Source organism: Citrus sinensis, chromosome 2 (assembly GCF_022201045.2).
Source record: "Citrus sinensis cultivar Valencia sweet orange chromosome 2, DVS_A1.0, whole genome shotgun sequence".
Classification (NCBI taxonomy): domain Eukaryota; kingdom Viridiplantae; phylum Streptophyta; class Magnoliopsida; order Sapindales; family Rutaceae; genus Citrus; species Citrus sinensis.
In genome coordinates, this window is record NC_068557.1 from 26,544,022 (window position 1) to 26,556,251 (window position 12,230).

Below are 12,230 nucleotides of genomic sequence, written 5' to 3' on the forward strand. Positions count from 1 at the left end.
CAAGCCTTTCTTCCCAAATTACCCTTCTTTACAGAACAAAACCAACATTGTTTCTCCCATATCGCCAAACCAAAAGCAGTTTTTCACTCTTGAATCATCAGCCAACGGCGACCGCAAAAGACAACAGTAAAAGTGATATCCGATCATAATCTATCCGGATCCAACACAAATCGACATCACTTAGTGGTATGAATTATTTTCTGAACTTACTGAACTGAGTCGGGTGAACGCCGATGATGGGAGTTGGATCGGTTTGGGAGAGATGAGTGAAAGGGAGTGTTGGGGGAGAGATGAGGGAGGGGTATTTTGGTCTCAAATGTTGTTTTATGGCTAATGTTGATAGAAATATTTTTGGGGGGTTAAGATGAAAAAAAGCAAAAAAAATTTGGTTATTACTGTAAATTTCCCAAAAAAAAAGCGGGGAAACATTTGAACTATTAACACACGTGGAGATGTCTTAATACAAATCTGTTTTCAAAATATTTGGAAAGAAACTTAATTACCCATTAAGAAGGCTTGAATGTTTCCCATTAATAACATTTCTTAAAGTAGTGTAATGAGTTTGAGATCAAGATCACGTTTGCTCTTGCCATTATGGATCAAAGTGGGAATAGATCTATCATCCTATTTAAAGTAACCAGGAAAAAAAAAAAAAGGAGGGGGGGGGGGGGGGGGGGGGGAGAGATAAATGCAGAAGACTCAACTTCAACAACTTAGTTATTTACGGTTGACAAAGATGCTGCAAGGTAAGAAGAAGAAGGAGCAGAAGGAGATCAAGATAATTAATGAAAGATGGCAGGGCAGCGGCAACAGGCCTACAAATGTTGTAGGGTAGTGCCAATATGTGTCCCATGGGGAGAAAAATGATGAATGAATGAATTGCAGGTTGCAGGGAAACAGCAGGCAGTCCAAGTCCAACCAAATTGGTCAAAAGTTGAGGACAATTATAAAGCTCTGGGGTTTCTGATTGTTGGGTCCATTTCCACCTCCTTCTGATCATTGCATATTTTTAGACATTGCGTTGCAATGATTTCCATCCGTTCATGGGTTATTTCCAACTCCAAAATAATCATCCAACTAGAATTCAATAGTTATTTATTTATTTATTTAATTGCAACACTCTAAAGTTTGAACAGTTGGGAATCACTTATTAGTTACTCTTTTATTGATTAAATAGGCACACAGCATAAGACCCCTTATTCAATACTTAGACCTTGATAAGACCATTCATTAGCCGGTGGAGCAAGGCCCTACCCTCGAGAGTCACATATCTGTCTAAGCAGTAATTAATTCAAGGGTTTGGCTGCGTTGGAGTTCACTCACGGTATAACACGAATCTCAGCCCACACATAAAGTGATAAATAATAAATTATAAATTATAATGAGTTTTTTTATATTTATCACTTTGTGTGTGTGACTGAAATTCGTACTCTACCCTAATCATAGCCTTAATTCAATAAAATTAAAGACTTCGTGGGTTTAAATTAATAAAACAAAAAAAGAAATATTTTTAAATATTTAATAGTATATTTGATGAGTTATAAATTCAAATATTTCAGCTACGTTATGAACGAGTTGATTTACAGATGATACGAAATGGAGATTGAAAGTTTGAAACAGAACAAACCCGGGTTACCAAAAACCTGACTTGATTAGTTTATCAAATATAATTGCCAATGATGCAATTGCTAGAAATTGGCGAACACGCTTTATACCTTTTGCGACCTTTTTTTTTTTTTTCGGCCTACTCCAATTATTCTCTCGCTTTTTGGCCTTTGCAGCCATTTGATGTCACTACTTTATTACCATATCATCATCAGAAACACACAAAAAAAAAAGGTAATAAATAGTTAATATACGTAGTGCTGATGGGAGGTAAAGCTACTGTAGAACAACAACGACTAACTAAGCCTAGAAAATAAATTCCACTGATACCTAAAACAAATAATATGCTATTTTCTTCCCCCTTTTTTTTTTTTTAATGTCCATCTCACCTTCAAGAATGTGTGCCACACTCTCCCACTTGTGTGGTTGCAAATTTTCCAGGTCATTTCTCTTCCAAAATATAAAGCATTGTTTTATTTGTATGTTTACAGAAATCTCATTTGCCCAAAGCATAGAGGTTATTGAGTTATATAAACAGAGACACCTCCTGTCTTAGTAGGTGCATCAAATTATGAAAAGTTTCACAAATTTTGGGTTAAAACAAATTAAGATGTTGTTAAGTTACATTATAATGTAACTTACATAAATTCAAAAGGTGTAATTAGTGACTTAAAAGTAGTTTAGTTCATTCTACTTTTAGGTAACTAATTACAACTTATTGATTGATGTAAGTTATATCATAATGTAACTTAACAAGGTCCAACAAATTATATCTATCGAAAACAAATATAAAGTACGTAATGAAAAGTAAGATATATGTCTTCTTTTATTTTTATAACATTAATGAAATTTATCTTTATAACATTAATGAGTTTAGAACCTAAAATTTTTTATACTATTATAAAAATTTCACTAATTAAACCAATTAACACTCACAAAATCTAAAGGATAGGGATTCAAAATTCCAAAGATTACTTTTAACTTGAAAGAGTAGAACTGGGACGTGGATGTAGTGTACAGTAATTAATCAAAAAGATGTTGAAATTATTATGCTAGACAGTAATTTATACATACTCTTTTCGAGGAAAAATTTTAATACAAGGATGTGGAAACTAATAAGATTCAAATGGGGAATTTACACGCACCATGGATGGAGAGTTAGTCAACACGATATCAAGGGAAGGAGGAGAGGTCGGCGAAATAACCAATGGTCACAAGAATGTAACCCCATAACCCCAAATCAAATAAGCCGCCAAGAAAAAAAAAGGTGATGGAGAGGGATGATGTTTTTTGGATTGAATCGTGATTTGATATAGAAAAATATAGCCAACCAGCTAGCTGCAGCAAGCAACAAGTTGAAAAAGGCTGACACTTTTTTAGATTTTTGATAGGGATGGGTGATACTGCTACAGATACTCACTTATGACTGGTGCCCCCTCCCCTTCCACTGCTTTTTCTTCCTTCTTTCTCATTCATGCCTCCCGCCAAAAGTCCCATTTACAGGTTCAGTACAGCTCCTCCTATACACTGTTACCACTCACATTCTACAAGGATGAATGGGTCTCCAGCAAGATGATGCGGCTAGCACCTAGAAAGATACATCACAATTTGATGACTCTTTATGAGTGGGGAAAGTATATTCCCATTGAACTTTGAATGCAGTGCGGTAACCATTAACAAACCTACGAAAGATTCAGGAAACAGCGGCTGATAAACAAAATTATATTCATAACCAATTCAAGCACTTAAATACTTTTATTATCGTTCACATGGCTCTTTTGTTTAATTTTCATATATAGCTTAACCACGAAAAGAGAATAATTAAATGCATGAATTCGAATGTACTTGATTCTCAAGAGCATATCCAAACGGAGCTTTACCGACTACAAGTTTTTAGCCTAATTCCGTAATTCAACACTTCATTCTACTAACAAGTGTTGATGACAAAGATAATCCAAGAGGCTAGTTAAGATTTAGGGTTTTTTTTTTTTTTTTTTTTGTCTACCAATAATGGTAATTTAGATCACGGACCTTTTAGTAATAATTTTTTCAAAACCAAAAAAGTGTTCATATATAATTTTTTAAGTCTAAATAACCCCATGGTTCCACTTTTCCATTAATGATGTTAGAGGATTTAAACAAATATTGATAACATGACTATTTAAACACTTAATATAAAAAAATATTAATTGGTTATTATTTGGGATAATTGTAGAATGTATTGTTTTTTTGGATTGATGAGAACAAACAATAAATTTAAACTTCCTCATAACTAGTCTTTTTATTTATTTTTTATTGATGGGAACAAACTATGATATTTAAAGTTTATGAAAACTAGTTTTATAGTCATTTTGAATGTATTATCTATAACTATATAACAGTTTCTGTTGGTGACTTAGTTTTGTTGTTGCTGTCGGAGATATGTTATTAAGAATGGATTATATGAGCACGAGCTCTTAATTTATGTTGTAAATGAACTACAAATTAGCTAAAGTGCTTATTTTAATGATATATATATATATATGGCAACTTTTAATAAGTTAGGAGTAGATTTTAGCAGTGCTTATCATCGTTGCATTAAATTAATTTTATCCCTCTTGATTATAATCATAGTGTCTTTGTAGTTGATTTTAATATTAATATACCACTGTGTTCTTTTAGTGTTTCTATTTTAGTTGAGATAAAATTATCAGTGTTTTTCAAAACACACACATATACTGAAGTAAGCAGAAAGTTAGGCAAAATCTTAATTTTTTAAAAATATTCTCCATATTATTCACCAAAAAAAAAATGAGTTCAAGGAAGAATTGAAGAAATTAAAATCAAGAATTGAAAAATAAAATAGTAATTTTTTATAAATTGGGGAGAAAAAAAAAAGTGCTTATGAATGCAGAACACACATTAAACGAATTTAGTTATTGAAATTGGAGTCACATACTCAATAATTCGGTGGTTTGAATTTAGTAATAAAGACCAATATGATTGGACAAGTCAAGTGGGTTCCACCATTCATAGAGTGATTATTATTAAAGCTTCAATACATGTATTTCACATTTCTTTTTTTTTTTTTTTGGCAAAAATGTACTTGTATTGTGTCTCTTGTTATTTAGTCCAACGGATATAAAACTTGTGTGGTTACTTTTGCTTATTGATAGGAGAAAATGAAGAAAAAAATATTAATGTCCTCAATCTTTCTTTTTTTAAAAAAAAAAAAAAATAGTTATGTTAGCCAGGCCAAAATCTTAGAGGCCAAAAAAAGTAATTAATAAACCATCTAATTTTTGGGAGAACTTGAAATAAGGATTAACTAGAGTAAATATTTTCACCCATGCAAAATTATGGAAATTACTGCCCCAAAGTTACCATTCGTTACTTTTTTTTTTAGTGTGATACCGGTTGGGAAAAGTTCTCTTCATTGAATTTGGAAACCAAACTTACAGAAAATTGTTAAGAGTTTCAAAGTGAATGTTGATTTGATTTGCTTCTTGTTAGTTCGAAAAAGAAAGAAAAAAAGAAAAGAAAGTGAATGTCGATTTGGGCACCATAAATGAGATGAAGCCCCCCCCACCACCACACGTTGATTGGGTACGGCGACCTGCATCACGAATCACGAGCGTCAATGGTGATTGGCTGATTTGGATTTCAAAATTTTTAATTTTTCAGGTGATGACATAATCACGATATGCTAAAAACAACAACCCTAATCAAATCAATCAAGCTTTTTTAGATTTCCTCGAACTTATTCCACCTTGAAAAGCACACACTAACACACAATTTCTCTCTCTCTCTCTCTCTCCCCCTTTGTCTCTCTACACTCTGCATTTATTTTTTAAAAAACTAATAAACATAATAGTAAAATCATTTTTGATTCCTCGGAATGCTCATTTATTTTGAAGCCCCATATTTATGCCCTCAGAGCTACTGCATGGAAGCCCATCATCAGGCCCATGGGCTTTGTTCCTTTTCAATTTTTTTTTAATAGAAAAATTATTATTCGTATACTTTAAATTTGTGTCTTTATAAAAAATATTATAATACGTTAAAAGTATATCAATCGTCTATTCTAAATTGACAAAAATCATCTATTGACCACTAAAACGTTAGCTGCCGTTTGAAAGTTAACAGAACTGTAGTAAATTGACAATTTTACCCTTGAAAATTATCACTTATATACCCTTAAATTATCATTTGTATCATATGAAAAGACCAGATTACCCCTCTGACATCATATTTAAACGGCAACTAACGATTTAGTAGACGACATATACATTTTGTTAATTTTAGATGGACAACTGATATACCCTGAAACTGTTGTAATAAATTTAATAATGGAGTAAATTAAGGGTATACAATTGAGAATTTCCACTTTTAATAAAAAGAATGTTATTATGGTACAACTCCATCTCGTACCACACTCCCTCTCACTTTATGTTGATTATCTCAAATTATATTTTGTTAGAATCACCGGTCTTTAGCTACTACCCTCTAAATTTTCATATAAAATGTATGGTATATCAAAAGTTATTAAGAGTAACAAATAAACATTTAGAGCTCAATAACGAAAAATTTCTGAAGTTTTTCATCGCTATGTAAATGGACGAGTTGTATCAAACAATGTATCATAATTACATTTTAGGGTATAAATAACAGATAGGCACATAAAAAGTTGGCATAGAAATACCACGCCATCATTATAAGACAAAAAAAATTTTCCTAGAGGACAAAACTTCTACCATAAGACATTTGTATTAGTTTTTGTATTCTTTTTTAGGCAGACATCATTATTCGGGTGCAAATAATTTTGAAAGATATGCATCGGGAGTATTGCCACGTATAGTCTTGCTATGCTAGGGCTAATCGTATCATGTAAAATAATTGAAATATAATGGTCCTTGCTGCGAGTGCTGGCCTAGGTTCTTACACATTTTATTATGGAAGCCGAGTGACAATGAATAGAATGTGACAAGCCATGTGATTCATCTGACTCCCATTCTAATAATGTACATTCCTTCAATTAGCATGTGGCAACCTTAGGAGAATTTATGTTTTTCTCTTTGGACATGCATCGCCTTTGTGTGATTACGAGCTTCCATTTATTAATATAATGTACCTCTTCAACTCACGCTTGGGCCACATTTTTTCACTTAATTTTGCCACTTTCTTTTTTAATCCGCTTTGTTGAATGGTTATTTATTCATTTCTTTTACTTGTATGTAGCATTGCTTCTTAAAATTCCTTTTCAATGTGCAAATAATTTTGTTATTAAAAAATCAAATGGTAATTATCTGTCTCCACATGTTTTTTTCACACTTTTAAAAATGCATAATTCTTAATTTTTTTTACTGAGCTCCACTTAAATTTATATTTTTTTTGCACTTATCTACTGTCGTCTTTAAACCATTAAGAAAACTAATGGAATATTGTCCAAATTACGTTTTTGAAGCGTAGGTAAAATTATCGTTATACTCTTATGACGTGAGCAAAGTTTTAACGGTTTGAAAATGATAGTAGACAGATGCAAAAAAACTATAATTTCAAGTAGAGTTAAGTGAAAAAAAAAATTAAGAATTGTTTATTTTTAAAAAGTGCGAAAAAAATATGTGGACGGTGGATAATTGTCCAAAATCAAATAACACTAGTACGGTAAGGATTCGCGCAATTAAGTGTGATAAGTTATGTATTTATTTGATAAAAAATTGAAAACTTGGGCACTTGAATGATAAATGCGATTCAAAAAGATTCCTGCAGATGAGACTCAAATGGTCAGCGAAGCCTCGGGTTTAACATTGTCATGTTGTAGCAGCAGCTAACGAGTAACAACACGTCGCTCACAGCTTCTGCTTTTGGCCCCTGGCTTCTGGTTTCTCTGCCTTGTTCTTGTTGGACTCTCGTTCTGTCAAACAAGTGAGACACCACTTGCTTCCTCCATTGATTTTCTCAAAATTATACCATTAACTAAAGCAGTGCACAAATACCGTTAGAATTTTGATTCATGTCTTTGCCAATGCCAGCCAAGTTTCATATTTATTAACTATTCCACTTGCTCTATTTTATAATTCCAAATTTGTTTTGATTACAGTAAAATAGCTGTAATGACATAATTGTCATACTTTTAAAACTGTGTATCGAATAGGCCCTTCAGGTCCTTATTACTAATTCTCATTAACCAACACTATATATATATATATATATATAACCCAAAGTTATTACTAGAAACTTGAGTTACTACTTTATAATTTATGTAAATTACATCATAATATAACTTAATAACACTTATAAGAGAATTACTATGAAAAATATAACGTGGATCATCTCCGTCACTTGAAATATAATGTGTGTTTCACACTTGTAGAAACCTGATGCATGTTTCAAACTCCTTGAAAATGTATAATTTATACCAATATATTTACAAGACGCGTTATAGGCCACTAACGTACTTGCTAAAATATTAAAATCCCTATAAATTGGGATCATCCCCTTTGTAATCCATTTATTCCAATTCAAAATCAAATTATATAGCATTTTGATTCAGTCCCTGCAAAGCTTGTATATATTTTTAGTTGTTATTTTCTATTTATGTCATTTGCTCAAATAGTTTGGAGTAAGAATATCTGGATATGAGAATTATGCAAATGTGATTATTTGGATATGAGAATGTAATATTGTACTGCATAGTGCATTCGGACCTATTTAATACGAAATGACAAACCGTGTGTGCTTAGTTGAGAAAGTATAAAATAAGTAGGAGGTTGGATAATATTACCCTTCCGAGCACACTTTTCATTGGGAGGAGGGGGGGGTGGGGTGGGGGGGGGGAACAGATAGGAGATATAGAAAAATGTTGTTATTTATTTGAGGTAAAACGAAACTTAATGCCAAAGATTAAATGATTTCCTATATACACTGTAGAGTGGAGTGATTAAAAAAAGTACCAAAATCCATAAGTTTCGAATCAAGTATTTTTCTTAGTGACAATATATATTATGTAAATTACAGAGAGATGCATAATCCCAAATTAGAAATTCATAACTAAAGTGCATGCATTTTAAAAAATTCACAAAGATAACACTCCCTCAAGAACACAACTCAACCAAGAAATTAATAATCTCATTGAATTCACAAAATGTGATTATCAAATACTCTTCAATACCACCATGTATGTCTGTAGTTCTTGAGAGATATTTTGTTATCGATCCAAAAGTCCAAACCAGATTTTCTCAACCTGCACTTCTTGCAGGCTACAAAATAAGGTGTTATCTGTTAGCAGGAGAAGACGTGGCACATGGCGATAGCAGCGACCAAAATGAAGAAAAATATAACAAGAAAAACAAAACGTACGGAGAGGAGGACATGGGCAGCGCTGTCTTGTCTTGTAGGTACCTGCCAATTTTTCTCCATGCCCGTTACAAAACATTTTTCTAACCGTAATTCATTTCACGATCCTTCTCGTACACCCATGCAGGATGCATCATCATCACCTGCACCCCTTTCTCCCTCTAACATGCGCACCGCCTCTGCTAAAATCCACCGCATATAGAGATACCAATTTCCAACCAGTAACATTCACATTTTAAACGCAATGTTTTTTTTTTTTTTTTTTTTTGATCAAGTCATAAATTGGAAGTTTTTACCCAAATTGGCTCCGAGCTATCTCGTGAAGCGACCATCATTCCTTCCGAGAATTTCAATTTTGTATGCTTATTGACCAAACTTTGAACAGAGTAGAGGGTTGATTTCTACAATTTTTTATTTTTTTTTGGGGGGGGCTGTCGAGAAGATGAATTAATGATTTGATATGTATGATGGGGCTATTAGGATGAGTTCTCTCCATCAAAATGAAACGATCATCACGTGCAGAAAACCGATTAAATAAATGAAGCTTCAAAAATTAAGTTTAACTAAATAACATATATATATATATAATATATATACTTTTACTTGCGAGTTTCCATTACATGATCGATACAAAATTGGTGAAATTAAGAGGCTAGAGTTTTAACTAACAATAGTCTCTCCAAGATATCCACCTGAGTTCAGTAACGGAAACGGCTTTCCTGGAGCAAATTCGGATATAGAAAAGAAAATGAAAAAAAAAAAAAAATAGAAATCCCAACAATTAAAAATATAAACCACGCCACGACTCATGAAAACTATGACCGAAGCTATTACGTTACCAACGAATAATAATATTATATAATTTTATTCTTGAAAGTTACCAAATTATTACGTCTTAGGAGAGAGGAGCCCTTTGAGGAGCACCCTTTCTCCTGCTGCTGAGCGAGAGAACGAGTCCCGGGAGGAAGCCTTTCTTCTTCTTGTTGACCACCACGGGCTGGTGCGAAATTCCGGAACTGCCCATGTTGTCGTTGGAGCATGATGTGCTTCTGTACTGCAATGGGTCCTCCAGGAAGGAGCTTTGAGTGATTTGACCATCATCGTCGATGATCTCCGAGCCGTCTACTCTCAGTCCATCAAACTGTGAGTAGGCAAAATCCGATTCGTCAATCCTGTAGAGGATGCTCGACAAGTCCTGCCCTTGATACACCATGTAATCAACCTGCAGCAGCGCGAATATTTACTTGTCAAACTTGCGAATTGCAATTCTAATAACATTTAACAAATCAAAATTTTCAGCAATATGAATTACCTTGCAAGAGAGGGAGCAGAAGTGGAAAGAATCTTGGAGAATTCGGTCACAAGTGAAGCACATGTTGGCCGAGCCTTTACAAGACCTCGACTGAGGCCTCTGATTCAAGAAGATCACCTTGGCATGGTTAATGGTGTAGGGCTGCATGCAAATACAGGGAACAAATTAAGACAAAATCACTATTAATTCTTTCTAAATTAATCAGAATTGAAGTACCTGGATGTAGGCACAATCGATCAGTTTCTCGAGATCCCCCAGTCGAACCACATCGTGGTAAACGTAACGTCTCACCTGTTGCACAACATACCGTAAAAAGTCAATTGACGACTGTCTCTAGAGTTCGGATAGCTGCAAATACTAAATTGGGCAATGAACAAATATGATCAAACACTGGCTGAGAAATGGAGCCAAATTTTGCTGCATTTAATTTGTAGGTTTGTAGCTTGTGAGTGGAGTACAAGTAAATTTCATTAACCTGGGTTAAATTTTTCTATAGGACAGATTGAAATTTTGGTGAAAAGTTGGGCAACCAACTGACAAAATTCATGAGAGGAAATTAAATGAACTGAGTTGGGAATAAATAATGAATTGAAATGCAGTTTTGAATATAGAAATTGGAGAAATGGTGAGTCAAACTTTCACTTTCATTGAAAGCAACAGCTGAGAAGGCCATTGCAGAAAAAATTAAGCAATAAAAAAGGATAAAAAAGAAATATACTATATATAGGAAATAAATCAACTCACTCTAAAAAGTGGGAACAAGGGCAAAATTAAAAATTGAAAACTGAAAAATAATTGGAAAAGTGACCTCAAGCATTAAAGATTCTCGGCACAAGTAAGTAATAACAATAACTAATAATAGAGAGAGAGAGAGAGAGAGAGAGAGAATCTATCAGTGATTTCACACACACACACACAAAAAAAAAAAACAGGTTTAAAAGAATTAAGGAGTACAGATCCTTCATCTCTAGTCAACAAACACAGAAGAATCATTACATATGTGAATGTAAATTAATTAATTAATTATGACAGAAAGGAACCAGAAAGAGTAGTTTTGAGCATCTAGCAGATAGGTTTGTATAATCAATTTGAAGGATTAAAAGGGTAGTTCATTTATTTATTTACTAATTTTAAGAGAGAAACAATTGCATGGAGGAGGAAATTCGACAAAGCTAAAATGAATTGCATTTGATTGACTTTAAATTGGCAAAAATTCAACCTTAAAGATGAGTTAGAACAGCTGGTAGAAGTTTAATTCAGAGGGGTTTGATGCTTTAAGAAAAGATATATTATTGGAGGAAAAAAAAAGTACTTGTGGGAATGAAAACTGGCTAAAGGAAAGTAGAAAGATTCACTAAATTCCCACTTAAAAAACGAACAAGAATATGATAGAAAAATATCCTTGAATCAATTCAAAACAAAGAGAATTGTACTGATATATAACACACCACGAATTGATCAAATTCAAACCCCCTCCAAAAAAAGAAATCGAGCTATGAAAGAATATTAATAGAGGAAGATGAGACACCCCAAAACAGAATTTTGGGAAAGAATAGCAAAAGCGGAATTTTTTTTTTTTAATCAGGCTGAAGAATTAATCCAACGAATTCACTCACAACCCACCAAAAAATTGAGCACGACAGGCAAGAAAAGGGACAAAAAAGATGGTTAAAAAAAAAAAACCTTCATTTATGACGATGGTGTTAAAGAATTCAAAGAATTGAGAACAAAATCAAAGAAAAGAGAAGGGAAAAAAAAAAAAAAAAGGTACCTGAAGAAGAGGGTGAGAGCGATGAGAAGGGAGGCAGTGGGGGCAAATACTAAGGCAGCAGAGCAAGCAAAAGATGTTCTTCTCATTCTTCCTGCAATTCTCATGGACCCCACACCCTCCAAAGAATGTCTCCCCCATCAACCCTTGCAACCATGCAGGCTTCACTTCCATATTCATCATCACCACCTCGTCATCACCTCTTCCCAT

General features: G+C 33.4%; 1 protein-coding gene across 1 annotated transcript; it reads right to left on the minus strand.

Annotated features, from left to right (window-relative positions):
• Positions 1-9,520: 9,520 nt before the first annotated feature.
• LOC102623018 (protein RGF1 INDUCIBLE TRANSCRIPTION FACTOR 1) lies at positions 9,521-12,230 on the minus strand. The gene is made up of 4 exons (XM_006468473.4): positions 12,024-12,230; positions 10,469-10,543; positions 10,253-10,393; positions 9,521-10,162 (listed from the first exon to the last, which is right to left on the minus strand). The coding sequence occupies exons 1-4, from the start codon at positions 12,228-12,230 to the stop codon at positions 9,836-9,838; spliced, it is 750 nt and encodes a 249-aa protein (XP_006468536.1). The 3' UTR covers positions 9,521-9,835.

Coding starts and splice junctions, on each gene's coding strand:
- LOC102623018 (XM_006468473.4), bottom strand. CDS start 12,230: ATGGGAAGAGGTGATGACGAGGTGGTGATGATGAATATGGAAGTGAAG. Junction 10,394..10,468: donor TCGATTGTGCCTACATCCAG/GTACTTCAATTC, acceptor ATTTGCATGCAG/CCCTACACCATTAACCATGC. Junction 10,163..10,252: donor TCTGCTCCCTCTCTTGCAAG/GTAATTCATATT, acceptor GCGCTGCTGCAG/GTTGATTACATGGTGTATCA.